This window comes from Astyanax mexicanus, chromosome 2 (assembly GCF_023375975.1).
Source record: "Astyanax mexicanus isolate ESR-SI-001 chromosome 2, AstMex3_surface, whole genome shotgun sequence".
In the NCBI taxonomy this organism is placed as follows: Eukaryota; Metazoa; Chordata; class Actinopteri; order Characiformes; family Acestrorhamphidae; genus Astyanax; species Astyanax mexicanus.
Genome location: NC_064409.1, coordinates 47,072,040 through 47,091,630, shown reverse-complemented (window position 1 = coordinate 47,091,630; position 19,591 = coordinate 47,072,040). Strand labels below are relative to the sequence as shown.

Sequence of the window (19,591 nt, the reverse complement as noted above, 5' to 3'; positions counted from 1 at the left end):
ATTATTGAAAAAGAATTCAACAAAATAGTTTATTTTCTGTACTGCCCAGGGAAGGCTTTCTACTAGATTTTAGAGAAGTTCTCTGTTGATTTAATTATATAATTATAGAGCTTTAGTGAGGTCAGGACATTTATATTCATCACCCTACCTCATCATCCTCCAACTCCTTAACTTATGTCAAATGTTTTGGATGGAGCACCATTATTGCTGAGAATACAGTTCCACTGCTCCACAGCTCAATGCTGGGGTCTCTATGGTCCTCAAGTTCATGCTGGCATGGCATTAGGCATGGTGGTAGTAGGTGCCTGTATATCTGCTTCTATTCGATTGGCAGTACTTCTCTACAGGAACTAGACAAGCTGTGTGTGTTAATTTGCAAATCTTCAGAAATGTGAGCAACTTTATATTGTATCAAACACAATAATATCGCCAAAAGTTTTGAATAACGTTATTGCTGTAACGATTTCGATGCAGGATGCAAATGCAAGTTGGCTTTATTTTTAGACATTACAAAAACAATAAACAAAAACAAAGACTATAAAACAAATGACTAACCAGGTCTTAGAAAAGCAAAGAAGTGAAATAAACCAACAAGCAGTAAAAAGAAAACAACCCAGAACTCAGCAGACAAAAACACAGCAGTTCAGTGGCTCAACAAACAGCAATAAATAAAAAAACAAACATCTGGACAGAGTCTAACAGGACAGGGCCAAACAAAATGCAAGACAGAGAACAAAGGAACACATGGGGATTTATAAACAGGCAAAAACAAGGGACACCTGGGGAAGTAACAAGGGGGTGGGGTTACAAATAAGACAGACAGGGCAGAGACAGAATAATAACAAAACAAGGCCATGTGCTTACAGAACACATGGAACACAAGACAGGAGAACAGAGAAAAAGAGCAGAAAGGACCAAAAAAAAAGAAAAAAACACAAGACTAAGAGATCTAAGGTGTGACAATTGGACAAGGACCCTGAAATATCGTGATATTATTTTAGGGCCCCCAGAGTACAACCTCAGTGTACAGTTTTTCTGTTTTTAGCCAAAGGAATATTTTACACTGTTCTTATTTCCTATTAAATATCTAAAAGAGACTACTAGTTTATATCTGTCCAGTATCATTTCATTTACTTTAATCCTGGATATATGAAGTGCATTATTAGCATCATGTTGGTTAATTAGGGGTGTGCCATATATAGCATGCAATAATATCACCAAATAAAATTTGATATTAATATTTTTTCAATAGAGTATTCTTAAAATATTGTGATATTATTTTAGGGCCAAATCGCCCACCTCTAGTATTCACTAAGATTTGGACATATAGATTACTTAAAGCAGTGAATCCTTTGTCTTGCACTTCATATCCTTAAGATGAATGCTCTTTGCATAGAATATATGATTCACGTCTTGTTTAAAAGTGGCTCTAAGAGGCTTATTGGGTTATGTACACTCGCACCCTAATGGACTGGACCATTCCTGGCATACCTTAGTGACCTCTGAAAAACAGAACGAGGTGAGAGTAATGCTTTTCACTTCGCTCTTCCAGTCCTTCCCTCGCTCAGACGCCATTAGAGTGACAGTGTGCAGACAATGTGAGGGAGATAGATAACAGACTTATACAGACAAACACATACATAGCCATGCAGTTCAACACACACACTTACGCATGCATTAAGCATGCACCCTCTGATTAGGGTGGAACAGGGCTACCGAGTAGTTCAGACACACACATTCATATAAAAATACACAGCATTATTGACACATTATGTTAGAAGAAAACTATACCCACTGAAACACAAACACTTACTGACACACACACTATCTGAAAACACACATGCAGAGGCAAACACACAGTAGGGAGTATCAAATGATAGCAGAACAGATCAGTCAATAGAGCAGTGTGGGAGTCAATGTTTTGGATGGGGGCCCATCTGTGTGCTTTATATCACTGTTTAACTTTAGTCTGGAGAGACTCACCTTGTCAACACTCTGCTTGGAACCCAACACGACTGTTTGTCCTTCACAGAGAAGGCTAGGAGGAACGCTTTCAGACTTCGAAGCACACTGAAGTAACGATCTTGCCAAGGGTGGGGCCAACAGCTCAGGTTGGGTGAGGTTGTGCATTGCAAAAGTATGTTTTTGGTCAGTCTGAAAATGCATGAATATGATGTACTAGAAGTAATCATGCCATCCATTTCTACACTGGTTTTAACAAGCCCTCATCCACTTGGCCTCATTCTTTTTCTGTGAGGGAATCCCTGATGCCATCTTAAACCCTATCCGGAGGAGATTAGTTTCTCAGGAGGTCCTGGGATAATTTTCTCTTTTATAGGGGGTCCTTAGTGATTTTATTCCCGCCCGGAATGACAAATGTATGTGTTTTTCTCAGACGTCCTCTGAGAAAATTACAGGCTAAGTTACCTACTGATTTCTGCTGAACTCTGTGGTCCTACAGTAAAGTTAGTCCCTTCCGGACACAAATCTCAGAGTTTCATCACCTTATGTTTAATAAAATAGCTATTTGTTCACTGCCACGCATCGTAATTACACTTTAGCCGCTTGTTTCCATGGAGACCCACGTAAACACTACAGCGAGTGGAAATGCTACTGAACACAATGTCATGTGACCGAGTAAGCCAAAAACCTCACTGGTTCTCCTGTTTTTTTAAATGTGCAGTCTGGATGGGCCACATGTTGTAGCAGTGTAAACACATCTGTCTCTCCAAGACAACTGTAACTCCCAGTATAACTAAAACACCAGTAATAATTATTGTTCAATGAGCAAATATGCAAATCTCATCCCACAAAGCAATCTGATGCTTGTATGGCTATTTGAGCAACAAGTGTAAATTCTTGTATCCATATCTTGTCAGGATACAATTCAGATATTAGTTTAATGAAGTGACCAGGTGTAAACAGGGTCTTAGGGGCCACCATGGGGTCACCTTTTGTGTCTTCAGTATGAGGATTATATCTGGATAAGGCCAAACCACATACACATTTAAGTGTAATCCCACCCCATTCCTATACATTTAAAACAGAAACCAATCCAATCACTCAAACTACTTCAGGAGGTGATCTCTCACACATTTGAGGCATGCTATAGCACTGTAAATAAATCTGTCCCTAAAAGATGCATTCAACAACTAAAACACCTTCCAGTTCTTACAACATGAGCAGTGCAATGAGCAAATTTGCATATTCCATCCCATACAGCAGGGGTCGGCAATTAAGTTTGGCCGCGGGCCAGATTTTTTCCAAGCCATTACATGGCGGGCCACAAGCACTTGGGGGGGGGGATTGGCGGGCGCGGTGGCGGGAGGGCGCTCTTAAAATGACAAGCAGACATTCAAGTGGGCTGATGTGGGTGAAATCTGTGGACTGACCATTGGGGGCGCTATTAATGATATACCTGTTTGTTAAATAAAAAAAACAAACGAATAAAAAAAAAATAACAGAATAAAGAAGCTAGCAGTTATCTAACAGCCCGTGGCTCTATCAAAAAATCTTTGATAAATTTTTCTGTTTTGGAAAATTAAGTTTCTAAATAAAGAGCATTTTTGAGACGGACAGTCCGATTTTTTTTTTCATTATAGTTCAACCTCACGGGCCAGATGTTTCTTGCTTGCGGGCCGCATCTGGCCCGTGGGCCGCCTATTGCCGACCTATGCCATACAGCAATCTGATTTAAGTCTGGCCAACTGGAGATGCATTTGCTTATCAATTGTATTTTTTTGTGTCTAAAACCCTGTCAGGATACAAATCAGATCCTAGTCACATGAAGTTACAGGTTGTCAACAGAGTTTTATGGACCACTTATTGAGTCTTGAGTATCATTATTATATTTGGATACAAAACCATTTTAAAACAGATATATTCAGTCACTCAAAACACTTCATGAGATGGATTAACACCAGTAAAATCTGCCATTCATTGAGTGAATTTGCAAATTCTGTCCCACACAGCAATCAAATCCAGTCTGACTAAACAAAGTGCATGAGACAACAACTATAATACATGTGGTTAAAGGAAACAATTCAGATTCTAGTCATGTGAGTTGACCAGAAATTAAACAGGGTCTTCGGGGCCGCTCTGACCCTGTTTACATCTGGTTATGTAATGGGTCTTGATTTTCAGGATTATAATTAGATAAGAAAAGTCCAAATAAACATAAACATGCAAACATACCCAAGACTTTAGCCATATTTTATGGCAATGTAAACACGTGTATCTCTCCAAAACACATATCTCCTTCCATTACAACCAAAATACTAGTAATAGTTCCTTCACAACAAGCAAATTTGCATATTCTGTCCCATACTGTATTGAGTTATTACAGATCACAGTCTAGATACTAATCACATTATGTGAACCATTGTAAGCGGGGTTTTAGTGGCAGATGTTTCAGAGGCAGCTTTGAAGGCTGTTGATCTCTGTCATTGCTACTCTGTCTACTCAGCTGCACAAGACCTCTTCTGAGAACTGTTTAGCCCTACATAATTTGTCATATCGGTCATATTTGTGTAAAATCTGTATTATAACTCTGCCCCTGCCTACATTCTATATCCCTACACATGATAAATGCATGTGTTGTATGGTGATTTGTGTTTACTACTACTTGTATGGCCCTGCTAAGTTTGAGATAGGATTAAAACAATAATAAATATGGCCAGACCATGCAATTATCCACAGGCTTTATGCATATTATAATGAAGGTGATCAGCATGATGACACTAGCCTAGCAGAGGGCAAGTCTGTTCTTGATTCTCACTCCTCCAAGGAGCCATTGTGCCATGTAGATATCAGAGGTACGCTGAAATGAAAGTTTTTAGTCTAAACTAAAAATTAACCATTTAGCCGAAGTCCAAATACCATTTTTATTTTTGCATGTGTTCATTACTAATGGCACCTTTTTACAGCTGCATAAATGCAAAAACCATAACTGTTTTTTTTTTCTTGTTTTTGTATTGTTTTTAACGTCCTAGCTAGTTAGATTGCATCATCAAAAATGTCAGTATTCTCCATAACTCGACACTCTTTCACTTGTTTGGTCAAAAGTTTAGATATACCTTCTCATTCAGTGTTTTTATGTATTTTTTGTGTGTCCTTTATTGTAAATTAATACTAAAATCAGAGGTGCTAAACAAAGGCCTTCCTTTCCTGGGCCAGTCCTAATGAGAGACAATTTCATCATAATGTTTTTGATTATTTTTGTGACTTCCCTTGAGGTTCTTGTTTTTTTTTATTAACTGACCTTTTTTTCTCTACTTAGTTAAGTAGTTCTTGTCATAAAATGAATTAGACCATTACTCAAACAGAGCTATTTACTGTATATCAACTCTACCTCTTTACAATTTTACAACTGATGCTCTCAAACACATTAAAACAGCAAGAAATTCAAGTAATTTACTCTTGGTAAGTTCAGCAACTCTGTTAACTGAAAGCCATTTCAGGTGACTCTACTTCATAAATCTGACTAAGAAAATATAACCAAGATGTGCAAAGCTGTCATCTAAGAGGTTCTACTTTGAACAATCTAAAGTATTACATATTCTGGTTGGTTTAACACTTATTTGTTTACTAAATTATTTCAAGACTTTAGTCTACAATGGAGACAATTTTTAAATTATAAAACAATACGGAATTTAAGGTATGTCCAAATTTTGACTGGAACTTTATGTATTTAAACATTTTTTTTCATCCATTATGGTTGGTTGCCATATATTTGGTTCATGCCTAGTAGATGTGATGTGACGCACTTCTGTGAGGTCCTCCTAAGGTAGTCAAGCACATCATGCCAGATCACTGTAGAACCACTCATCCTAGAATCACCGCTGCCCTCCTCAACCTGTTTGAAGTTTTGAAGTTGAACTTTTTAGAGTGGGTCAGGAATCTGAGCTACTTTTATGGAAGAACTTAACCCGCTTAGTTTATGTTAGGTTTCACCCTGCCCCAATAAGTCACTGAGCACGGCTAAAGGGAAGGTACAGGTGGTTCCTAATGTTTGAGATTTGGTGGGGGGTTTGGGGGAGGGTTGGTGTTGGCTGTGGCGTGTGCTCTCGCTCGTGTAACGGTGTATTGCTGTGACTGGAATGCATTGTTTATGACTAGCCAGGCATATGATTTGGTAGGAGCATTTTTCTTATTATAAAACAGAGCCAGTGAGTAATTTTCACATGGATTTATAGCAATAGTTTGTGACTAATCATTAAATTAATACTATTAATTACTTATGAATTCTTATATAAAAAGGATAAAAGGCCTTTTTTGATTATAATCACTAAAGTTGGGTCATGTTAAAGGTCCCACACAGGTATCGCCGTCTACAGTGTCTGGAATTAGTGTCGAACTGCTAATAAGGGCTGTGACTGGCCATATTCAAAGTGACTGGACTGGACAGGGGTTAAATAAGGGTGGGTGGTTGTTAGGTCTGATGTATCACTGGGGCTGCAGCCCCTTCCCTTCATGTATGTGGGTATGTGGGTCATTCCTGACATTTTACATACTTACTTTCATTACTTTTCTTATTCACAAACTCCTTTCTTTCTTTTCTTAATCCAGCTCTCATTGTCTCTCCATCTGTCCATTCCTCCCATTCAACTTTAACCTCTCTCTCACACACATACACAGTTTTTCCTTCTCTGTCTCTATTCTTTAGTTCTCTCTCTGTTGTGGTGTGTAGGTAAGCTGCTCAGGTTGGATGGTGTACTCAGTGCTGGTGGGCGACAAGAGCTCTGTGTGGTGGCCTGGTACAGCCCTGTCTCATGACTGGGGCCTAATCCCCCATTTCAACACACACACACACACACACACACACACTCAAAAATGTGCACACACACAAAGGATCGTAACCCCAAATCCTAGCACTATGGTCTGATGTGGAAAGCAGTTTGGAGTTTTCGGGGAAAAGATGTGACAGACGAGTGTGTATGTGTATATTTGCGAGTGTGTGTGAGTGCGTGTGTGTGTGTCACGTTTCAGCTCATCTTCAACTGTAGGTGTTTTACTGAGATCAGCTCACCATGCTGTGGCTACGAGCAGGTACCTGTCATTTTCTGTGTCTTCTTTTCCTGTCCTTCACACTCCCTCTCCTTCTTCCTGTCATTCAGTTCCTTATTTGCTTTTTACTAAGCTTTTGTTTGAGTAATTGTTTACTATTCTTCCGTCTTTAGATTTTTGTTGGTCCATAAGCCGTCGTGTTTCGGATTAGACTTGCATTAAAACGTGTGAACACTTCAATTATTTATCATCACTATCGCACAAAAATGTTTTGAAATATGGTTTTAGAACTTTACAGAAGAGAAGGAGAAGAGAAGGAAAAAAGTTAATTGGGTTAAGGTGAGAATAAAAAGATTGAAGGGGTTTAAGAGTATTTCTATTGGTCCATTCTTCATGAAATTTTGAGACAATATAATGAACAACTGCAAAAAGTGTTTTAAAAAGCAAAAATGGAAAAAGAGGAGATACAAGATTTTGAGTGACAGAGCCAAAATTTAGTACGCTGAAGTCTGCGTGTTGATTTATTAGTTTCATACACCACCATTATCCACTGTACTACACTCTAAGCAATAGGGGCTTTATAGTTTGTGTTTTTTGGTGCTATTTACAGACATTGTTAAAATATTATAAAATGAACCATCTATAAGAGTTCTCTGAAGTAGGGAAAATATTAAAATATCAAAGAATCACAATAGAAAGTTATTCACAAGATATGAATGAACACAGAGCAGTGTTGTACGCTGTTATTACATCCCAATGTTCTGATTGAATAAACAGTGAACTTTTATAAACATTATGTTTTTAATAATAGGGTAGTATTCCTAAAAATAGATTTAAACAGTTACAATATATCGCTTTGCTTACAGAATCTCAATATGTCGTAAAATATTAAATTGTAACCCCTGTATCATAATACAACCTAAACTGAAGAACAATTTAACCCTTTAAAAACAAGTACCAGTGAGTTCTCAACAGTCTAATTAAGGATACTATACTTATAGGTGAGAAGTTCTTACTTAGTTCTTGATGCAGGGAGCTTGGTATTGGTATGTTTGAGGTCAGAGCAGTTTGTGCTGTTCAGAGGTTTAAAACCAAAAGTGAGATAAGTTGTTATAAAAATTGTTTTAAATACCTTAGTATACGTTTTTACAATTAATTATTTCCTGTATTAGAAGCATATTATTGTGTGTGTGTGTGTGTGTGCTTCTCTGTCCAAGAAATGAATTGCATGCTGGGAAGTGCTAAGTGTTTACTGTTTGATAATGATATGGACTTTGCTCGATCATTCAGCATTCTGGTGTGAATTAGGCATTAATGATTAACACATACAAACACACACATTGTAATACTGTATTTAGAGTTTTTTCCATTTGACTGTGACTCTCTTTGTTTTTTCTCTGTTTGTTTTTAAAGTGAAAAGTTAATCTTGTGTAGAAATATAGCCTATTTTTGAAAGAAACAATTTTCTCATATATCCATCATTCTTTCCTATTACCACACAAATATACATTTTCACTCATACACAGTTCATTTTGTTACACGTCATACTGTGTGATAGCTTATTATCTGACAAACATTTTATTTAAAGAAAAATGAATGGATTTTAACAGAACTCTCCCAAATAGTGTGGGTGAAAGAGAAGAGGTATGGAAAAAGAAGAAAAAAGACATATGAATGTGTGCAGGAAGTAAAGAAGAGAGGAAGAGAAAGAGATGTACAGGGATACAGTGCAGAGAATATATGCCTTTGTATGTTGCTGACAAAGAGTAATGAAGTCAGTGGGGTAAAACACACTCTTTCCACTGTCTCGGGCATCATGAACTGTAAAAAAAAAAAAGATATAACTGAGATTCTAATTTTTACTTACAGCTACAGTTGAACAGTTGTGCACTTTTAACAAAATGTACCAATGGCATCCATTAGTGACACTGTAGAAGAACCACTTTTAAATTAATAAAGAATCACCATTAAAAAGTAAAAGGGAGAAAATTGATTGAAATAAAATGATAAGCTAGAATTGTGTCTCATAACTTTTGCCATGTACGTTTGCTATCCTGAACATAGATAGGGTGGATGTGATTTCTGCCAGAGTCGCTTATCTGTTCACACCAACAATTTTAACCAGATGCTGCCACTCATGATCATTACCACCCACTGTTCTGTCCACTGTAGGTGGTAATGTCTTTAATGATGTATTCCTGGTACACAAGTAATGCCTTGTGTTTAGGGATGTTACATGCCCGCACCAAGTTTCTAATATTTTGTTACTTTTTGAGATTATAATAGAAATGCTTCAAAATGACTAAAAAAAAAAATCATATTAATTTTTATAAAAAGTTGACAATTATTTTGTCCTACAGCAACTTATATATACAGGGAGAGTCAAAAGTAGTAGGAGACACTTTTACATCAGCAATGAAATATGACAGCTTTCAAGATGGCGGACATGTTCGGGACATAAGCCTAAAAGATAGGCCCCCTCACCCATTACTTGCTGATATATTCACATACTGTATTTCATTTTCCCTTTCGTTTCCTTTTCATTTTGTTTCCCTTTTGTCTCTGAAATAAAACTTTTGATTCACCCTGTGTATATATACAGCTCTGGAAAAAATGAAGAGGCCACTTTAGTTTCTGAATCTGATTCTCTGATTTCGCTATTTATAAGTTTATGTTTGAGTAAAATAAACATTGTTGTTTTATTCTATAAACTACGGACAACATTTCTCCCAAGTTCCAAATAAAAAAATATTGCCATTTAAAACATTTATTTGCAGAAAATGAGAAAATATGTGCAAGGAAACATTGATATATTTGTTTTGAATACAGTATCTATTTATCTATATGTGTACATACACTATGTCGCTCACACTCCAGCTCTGTTTCTGTTTATCTTGCGTTGTTGTCCACCAGACAACTCCAGCATTGAGATGCAGCTCTGATCCCGCACCCCCAATCGACCCCTCCAGCGGTGAAAAGAGCAGTGTGTGTGTGTGAATGTGCTTCATGAGGCCTTTGCTGACAATCAAGCCTCTGTCTGGTCAGCACCACAGCTGGTCACAGCCCCCTTCAGCCACACGCAGTCCCACTAACTCAAACACTAATTAAACAGCTGATTTAGCCTCCAGACCTTTACAGGCTTTGCCTTAAGTGCACAGATTACCTGTGCCAAATAAGACTAGATAATGGATTGGGTTTGATTAAAGACTTTACTGGACTTGGCTTCTATGATTGCAATTTCTTTTCATAGTGAATTTATAATTTTCATACAACTGGAGAAGTTCTAGTTCCAGTTCCAGACATAGTCCAAGCTTCAAAATCTAACTGGTTTTTAAAACATGAATAATTTCGGTTATAACAGCTGATAAAGCTGAGTAGACCTCACACTAACAACGATTTCCAGTATAATTAGCTGATCAATTATGATGTTGATTAATCAATCAAAAAAATAAAAAAGTTCCATTATTATTTGTCAGTAACTCAATAAACAAAATATTCAAATGTTTGTGAGAACTCCTTCTAATTAATGCATTCAGCTATTTTTAAGTAAATTTTTAATTTTAAGGCCAGATTCTCTAAAATAATGGTGTTCCATCCAAAACCTTTGGGATGAGTTGGCGATAAAGTGGGGTAATAATAATTTAACATTGTGACCTCCATAACACTCATGTTACTTAATACAATCAAATCCACAGACAATTACTACAAAAGCTAGTAGAACGCTTTCCTTGAATTTTTAGTACAAAATATTTCTGTACAGGTTGAAACAAATGTGGAGCCAGTTAGAAGATCCCTGAGCCCCCTGTGCAATTCTGTGGCCCCATGTTAGCCAACAGTGCTGAGAAAGCCACTCAATATTTGTTCTTTCAGATGGCTTGATTTTTTTACCAAACTGATTTCTTCAAAAATTAAACAATTTAAAAAAACTAAATATAACAAATAATGAAAATGCTACACAGTGGCAGTGTAACAAAGCTTCGCCGCACGATGCCTCACAATAGAAAAATTTGATGATGTGCATCGTAGGAACAAACGATTCCATGTTCTGTTTATGAAATGATATGCAGTCACACAGTCACCAAAAACACAGTCCCGCTAGTGCAGGCCAGAACCAGCGGGCATAAGCAAAGGGAGGAGGATATGTCAGTCTTTTTGACTGAAGCCAATCACACAAGTGTTTTTTTTCTGTTATGTGGGGGAAGGGGGGGCTCTGCAAAAGTTTTGTCTCTCTAGGATTTGACTCTTGTATGCTGTAAGAGATGACTGATCCTCCACCCAGCCTTCACAGGCCAAAAGGAATGACATATTTCCAATAATTTAGTGGAATGAAAAGTAAGATTTTTTTTTTAATGCAGCCGAATTCTAGTAAAAATTCACAAAAACAGAAATACTTTAGTAAACATACACATATACCAATTTAAGTAGACTAATGAATAATATTTTCTTTGTTACTTCGCTTAGACAATTATACTGTCACTCTAGATTGTCTAGATAAACAAATGATTAATTGAGAAATAAAACAGCGCAGTAGTTTGTGTACGCTGAGAACATTACAGGGATTTATACAAGGTGCATTTTTCATTGTTTATAAGGAGAAAAATTCTCCTTAATTTTTGTCATTTAAAAAATTTTAAAATCCAGAATTGTGATATATGGAAATTATGAAATTGTGAGCATAGTACATCATTACACTCCTAAACAGACATTCACAACTGTTGCAGTTTAAGGGAGGATCAGCATTAAGAGACAGAAACTGCCACATACTGATTACGCCTCACATCCGTATCGCACACAACTATTTACCCATTTTTTCTTTACTATGTCCCTCCATGTTTGTTTTGCAACCTTTATGAACTAGTAACTGGAGAGGGCGTGTTTCTGTACATGTTAAGTGAGTTTAGCTCACTTCAGCAACAACTTACTGTTTGGCATAAAAAATCCTGTAAGCATCAGTCATAAATTGGGTGACAGCAAGTCTTTTATAATTTATTTGGACTTTTATAGCCATATAGATCATGCTTAGGTAGTGCTACTTGTACTACATTAACTTGGAGTTAATTTTGTATAGGCTAGTGAACGTTAGCATAATCAGTAATCTGTAAAGCGGAGGCATCTGAACTAAATATTATGCTATATTTAGGCAGCTGAATTCATGATTACATAAGTTAGAAGGTTAATGACGTAACTGGGGTGATTATGGAGTTAACTCCTGCACTTACCTTTTACTTTCTCTTCACCATGTTTTCACATCACCATGTTTGCTGCCCTTTTACATCCTCCTCTTCTCATTGCCCAATCACCTTCTAATCTTTTTTTTCTGCTCTGGAACATCTATTTCACCTCACTCTCCTCCTTGGACTACACCAACTCTTACAGCCACCCCCCAACCCCCCTTCCTTTCAGCCGTTATCAGTGCTGGCAGTGCAGATTTACTGGTTCTGATGGGTGGGGTGAACATCTGGGTCTTATTAAAGAGCAGTCATCCCTCTCCTGCCCTCACTGCCCCCTGGCATACAGTCAGTGCTGTCTTACCCAGCCAGTGAGTTATACTCAGTGAGTTCTGTGTGGGAATTCGTAGAGATAAGGCCTTCTGTTGTGATGACGAAGTTCGGACTTCCTGGCAGCTGGTTATGGGCAACATTTTGAATAATAGTTCTGAGTTTTATTCGGTTTAAAACTAATGGAGACTGTCAGCAAACTGAATGGATTTACGCAAAGGCAGCGAAGCAATGAAGGCAGTGAGACATTTGTTATTATACAGATAGTTCAGTAACTATATACCTTATTTGAACCACTAAACATTTCATTTCATTTGTGCAGTTCTAATTACTTTTAGGTGTGTTTGCTTCAGTTATAAAACAATAATAGGTAGTTTCTGGTGTGCTGAAGTTGGTAGAGAAGATGCAGGTTCAGTACTTGATCTAGCTAGATTTACAGAGTCTATTTACACTTGGCATCAACATCCACTTTTAATGTTCAGATTACATTTGGATTTTATTAATTGCATAAAAAAACTGGTGTAAATATCCCCAAGATGCATTTTGATTAGATTCAGCAAACCACGCTCGGACATGGTCAAATATATCTCATCTATATTATATCTATATATAAGTGTGAATGAAATGTGTTTTCTGTGATTGGACTCTGTTAGGCAGAAATACAACAAAAACAAAAAAATCCTAATACAAGTAGTCATAACTGTGGATCTCTTGTTTGCTCTCTCTTTCCCCCTTTTACTGTGTTTGTATGTGCATAGAGCTGTTGTGGGAATATCAGAACATTTATCGTTCCACCACTTTCTAAAACCTCCACAGTTCCTATAAACCAGTTTTTCTCAACATTTGCCATTCTTTGGATGGAAAACATTATTTTCTGCCCCCAAAATAGCTTTCAAAATGAGGCAAGTTTAACTTTGTTGACCATTTTTATTTCCGTTATTCTTCAATGTTTATCTAATTTATTCCACTTTATTAAACTTTCTTTTCTGAAATTTGTCACTAGACTTCAGATGTAAATAAAAATAAAAATTAAATTGGCAATCACTGCAAGAACAATAAGCTAAAAAGTTGATTCTGTGCAGAAAAAAAACAAATACATACAGGTTTTTCTGGTATGGTAAACATGAGCTGGTCAGTTTGTGAGTGCTACCCTGCATTAAGGCTGCCATGATAATATTTTGCAGTGCATATCTTTGCATAACAGTCTGCATTAATGCTCTGCTTTCACAAAGCCCTAATGAATACTGCTATACTGTCATCTAAATTTGGTATGTTTTATACTGTCAGCTCCCAGTGTTAATACATTAAATGCAAGTTGATCTCCAAATCTCCTTAAAGCACTGTTTTTTTCTTTTGTCTCTGTTCAATATTTCTCCATTCTAGGCTTTCTTAGATACTGCAAGTTAAATGCTCTGTGATTAAAACCAATCAGCATGAAAGCGCAGTGTGAAAGCAGCATAATGTGAGCAGTTTTTTTACTGTTCCATTATCTAGGCACTGTCAAAATACAAATTAGTTCATGTCCTCTCGTCATGCCTCTGCACCCCCCAGGGGCTCCAACCTGCTCAGAGTCTCCTGAAGTGGGAACAATTTGATGCGAAACAGTTGTTTACCTGAGATTAAATGGAAATGATGCAAGTGTTTGTTGTGTTTTTATGTGGGAAAGTTAAATTTGATCTTTTTGGTCACACTGGGGACATATTTTAGTCATAAGTGTAAACATAATCTAGTCAGAGTATATCTAGGTACTACTTGGATACAAAACACATGTTAATTCCAGATGTAAACAGGCTCATAGAGAGATTATGAACCTGTATTTGAGAATGAAAATGAGAGCATTGAGGGATAAAAGAGAAGTGAGAGAGAGACAAGAGAGAGAGAGATATAGAGAGAAACAGATTTTTTTTCCAAACACTAACACTGAAATTCTTTGCATACTCGGCTGGGTAGAAGCTTAATCTATCAAAGACGAGAGTGCTGGGTTTTAGGGGATGCCTGCCCACCCACTCCATGACTCCCCCTGATTCTTTCTGACCCTCTGCAAACCCCCTCAATCCCTCTCGCTCCCTTCCTCCATCGTCCCACTACAACCTTATCCCTCACTACCTTGCTTTTTTCTTTCTTAAATAAGTTGTATTTTCTGCTCTTGTTTTAGATTGCTTTATTTTTATACATTTTAATGTAAATTATCCGTATAGATTTGTTGTGGTACAGAGCAGTGTGTCCTATATGGCTATTTCTGTGCCAGTTACTTAAGATGTGTTTTGAAATTGAGTGATTATTGGACACGGTCATGCGTTGAGGATTTGGGGGGAGATTGGGTATAAATGTAGGCAGGGGATTGAGGGGGGTGAGGTTGAGAATAACATGGCGGTGTTTAAATTGATTTAACTGATTATAGTACGATTTGAAAAGACTATAATACAGAATTGTGACATTAAGCGGACAGGTTAAAGAGATGTATGACTGAGTATGAATAATCAGTTAATTGCACTGAAATATGAATTCCCCCTCTTTTAAACTGACATCATATCTGACTTACTCATGTCCTGTGCTCATGAATCAGCCTTTGATGCCCTTCCACCTCGTCTGACTCAGATCACTGTAGTCCAGTTTCTATAAAGGGATGAACAGGGAAACCTGAGTGAACTTGTGTAAAAATGTGTGGGACATAAATACATGGATATTTTCCAACATTTTCTTTCTGATTAAAAATGAATTGCTTAAGGGCTCGATAAGTTTTACATTCTTGCCACATTATTCATTTTGTGGAAATGAGAGAATTTCTTTCCACATCATTATTTAATTCTTGTTCTTTCATGATCAGTAAAGGTCCAGAACCACATCCTGAACTATTTGTATCCATCAAAACCATAACAATGTCTCCTTTGCTAAAGTTCATTGGTTGTTCAGCTCTTTGTCCACACTTTTTCTTGTGATCACTGAGGGTGCTATCACACTTACCTTGTTTTTTCTGGACTTTTGGACGTTTTAGTTTGGTTGGAAGCAAAGTAGCAGGTGTGAATGGGGCCATAAACCACGGTCCAGACCAAAGGACCAGAGTTTGGTCTGAACAAAAGAAGTTATCTTGATCCAGATCTTCTGAACCATGGTCTGGTTAACTTGCAGTGTGAAAACAATGTTCTACTTTGTTTAGACGTTTTGACCAATTTTAGAAAGCTAAATTATTCTTTAAACAGAGCAGAGGAAAAAAGAATTGATATTGTGGCGAAACCTGAATCCAATTAGTGTGCAAGTGCCTAACACAAACTCTTAGACTGATAATTGATTTATTCACAGTATCAGTAGATTAACCCTTATTTATAAACAGAAATAAATAGAAGCTGAAGATAAGGGGTGGGGGGGGTGGGGGGGGGAGTAAACAAAGGGCAGTCCGACTCTTACGGAGAGATAAAATTTGTCACAACACCTGGCAAAGCAACTTGCCGAACTCATAACTAACATTCTACAAAACCAATTAAAATTAAGTATAGAGAAACGCAGCCCACAAAGATGATGACAACAGGATGTAGTATAGTTCTTTAGTCTGCTCACTAAACTGCAGTGTGAAACTAAAACTAATCGGACCAAATATACACAATATAACAAACCCACAAACCTTGGTGCAGATTCTGGTCCAGTTTTTTGGGTGTGAAAGCGCCCTTAAATACTGGTGTATAGAAATTTGGCAGTAGTGTAGGAAAAGTTCAGGTATGTAGGTTAAAAAAAAATCTGAAAAAAAAAGAACAAAAAAAGGACAATTAAGACTGGGTTTAGATTCAGAGCAGACTCTGCACAGTAGAACAGCTGCCAACTACTGTGGACAATTGTGACTTTTTTCTTTTTAATTATTTTTATATTTTTACTTCACTTATTTTTTGACAGAAGTAACCCTTTCTTTTACTTTTGTAGTCTACTATACTCAAGGCTGAAAAGAAGTTTATCGTGACCTGATGTGGCCATGAAAATATTTAATCCTTGCTGATGTTTTAAAATTCCTGGATATTATTTCTCATTAGTGCTGATGAAAGGCTTGTGTTATGTGAATTATGTACTGTAGGAGTTTCACCCCAACACTCTTTGGAATTAAGATTTTCTAATGTGTTTTGTTTTAAGCTTGAACGACTTGGTTGTCACAAAATATCTAATGTAACAGTAATTTCATAATTTTGCAAGATATCGGATTTTCTTTCGAATCTATCGAATTCCCGGTCTGACAGCAGTGATTTTAAGCAGCATTTGTCTTTAGGTTTTACACCTGCACTTTGTAATATATTTGGACAGGTGTGAATACGTAGAATGTGTATTCTATGAGAACATGATCTCATGACAATTGAAATCCAACTACCATGTACTCTCCACGTTTGAGCTAAATGTCTTCATGTAGCCATGTAACCTTAACATCTCTGCTGTTGCTTCATCTGTTGACTTTATGTATATTAAAAAGTTTATACTACCAATTCTATACATCCACACCTTTATGCATGTACAATTAAGGCAACATGAAACATTTGAGCTGTTAGAAATGTTTCAGTTTGATAAATCAGTTCTGTAACAGAAATAATCCATTCTACTGATTTACTTTACTCACGTTTCTCACTGCCTAATGAGATGTTATATCAAGGAGAAATAATTTATCCTTAAATCTACTCTACATTAGATGAACAAATGTTCTAAATTTGATGCCACTAATTTAAAGCATATAATTTGGTGATATATATTTACTCTCTTCTGTTCTTATCTCTAGGTCATGATATTAACAGCTCTTTGGAGCCAGCAAACATTGACACCAGTATCCTGGAGGAATACATCAGCAAAGAGGACGACAGCACAGACATGTGAGAAGCTCTGTCTCTTACAGCACAGTCACACACAACCAGACCAACACATACAATATATAGTGCATAAAAATATAACAAACAGCCTACTGTTTACAAATGGTCAGCACATTAACTGTAATCCTTCACTGCTAGAGTTTAGACTCTGCCCGAGGCATCAAGTAAATTATGCATAAAATTATCTTTTAAAAAAGTTTTTGTTTAGAAAGTCTTCTATATTCCTAAACATTGTTTATTATATAATAGTAGATGGAAGTAATTGCAAATTATGTTATTGTTCTTGGTCTATTTTGGTTTAATGATTGTGCAGTGCATAGCCTTATAATAAATATTAAAATGTTAATATGTGCAGAAAGTGTTTTATATTCTTAAACCATGTTAAATAATACTAGATTAGAGGAGAGTAATTCAGACATCATTCCGATGTTTAGGCTGTGAATTCTTGTTTGCATGGTTCATGTTTTATCTTTCAGAGATCTGTTCTTAATAAACATTGCTCTTAAATAATAGGTCTATGTTTCTTCAGAGTTGCAGTGTTAATTAACATAATTCTGAACAGATTTGCTCATTAAAACAGCCTTAAAATGTTTTTAAAAAGCTCAGTTTTAACACTCTACTTACTAAAAAAACGTTGGGTTTAAATGAGGCTCGAGTTAATCATGACAGTTTATGGGGCGGGGTGGTCTGGCTCAGGCAGAACGTGCCAGGTCTGTCTCGATTTTTTTGGGCCGGATCTAAACTCTTTTCGCTGCCCCACCATTATCATAAATAATTAATAATTAAATATAGCTATTTTAAGAGAATACTTAAGAAAATGAAACTATGATAATATTTTGTTTTGATTCACTGTATCAGTTCTTCATAATACAGTATTGTTTTTTAATGTTCAGTTTACATGTACAAATAGGAGGCAGACAGTGGTTCAATCTTTGATTGCACTGTTCTAATTGCTTATAAATGTGTCTTTTACTAAAATTTCTTAAGAATGTAGTGCCTTGGTTACAGTATATTACAATATACTGGACCATAACTCCTATATTGTACAGAGCCTTTATTAAATATTTGACAGAATACTCCAGGATTAATCAGCCTAACTTCTTCTTTATTCCTACCTTATGCAAGTGCTTCCTGCTCTTTTCTAAGCACAGACAAATGATTGGTTAAAAAAATGGTGCAGTATTTCCATAGCAAGAACTATTACAAATTACTTTAGCGCCCCTGTAGAAACACACTACAACATGTGATGTTGATATGGTCCATTGCCTGGCCATACGCTCATTACTCAGCTCCCTTTAGTCATGAAGAAAATCATAGGCACTGTGTTTACTTTACATCACGTCATACCTAATGTTTTGGCTCTTGGTTTGTTTGTAGAACGATTACGATAACATAGGTATGTATAAAATTGTTTCTCCCGCAGCTGTTTTTCGGAGGTCCACAGCAACCCAGGGCCTAACTACTCATCCCCTCAAGCCGGAACGTCCTCATCTGGGGGGGTAGTGTGTGGAGTGAGCCCCCCCATTGCCCAACGTCAAGGCACTGCACCATCTCTGCACCCACCCTGCCAGAACCCATATCCCCCTCCTCCCCCACTCGGCCTCCTCAGACACAACCACCCCTGCCTGGGGCAACAGCAGGGCCAGCCCCATCAGCACCACCAGCAGATCCAGCAGCAGCAGCAACAGCACATCAAACCAGAACACTGCGCTCACTACGCACCTGGGTGAGAAAGAAAGAGAGTGAAAGAGATATTAGACTGCAAAAGTGTGGTATTTAAACACACACTGATAAAGGGAAGGAGAAGTACGATAAGGGAAAGAAAGAACAGAGCAACTGAGTAGTTTAAGGGCTGTTTGTGGGCAGTTAATATTACAAAGTAATGACAAATTTCACTGTATTGACCAAACCTAGCTTATAATACACTGTGAAATTAGGCTTCAGCACATTAGTAAACAAATCTACAAACTATTACACTTTAATCACTAATACACTTTAATTACACTAATCAAGCAACATTTGATGCCTTTATTTTTTTTCTATTTCAGATTTACTTAAAATGATGTGTTTTCGCCAGTTTAGTCATTTCTCTCGCACTAAATTAGTTAGGACCATAGACTGTGTATAGCTGGACAGAGCATCATCTCTCAAAAGTGAAGCCACCACAGGTCGGGCGCCCCCTGCTGTTCGGTTTCAGAAAGCTGTGTAACCCCACCCATCCCCATAGGTTTCAATGGCAAAACAGAAAACTTT

At 37.0% G+C, this 19,591-nt stretch overlaps 1 protein-coding gene across 10 annotated transcripts in view; it reads left to right on the top strand.

Moving 5' to 3' along the window:
• The window catches only part of myrf (myelin regulatory factor), a 48,925-nt gene that overhangs the window by 7,348 nt on the left and 21,986 nt on the right, over positions 1–19,591 (top strand). For 9 of the 10 annotated variants that reach the window (XM_049474392.1, XM_049474394.1, XM_049474393.1 and 6 more), the window contains exons 2-3: positions 17,251–17,341; positions 18,762–19,064. In XM_049474392.1, coding sequence (XP_049330349.1) covers positions 17,251–17,341; positions 18,762–19,064 — 394 coding nt within the window. Of the gene's footprint in view, positions 1–6,833; positions 7,048–17,250; positions 17,342–18,761; positions 19,065–19,591 lie in introns of those variants that run through there. The other variant, XM_049474397.1, reaches the window with a different exon arrangement.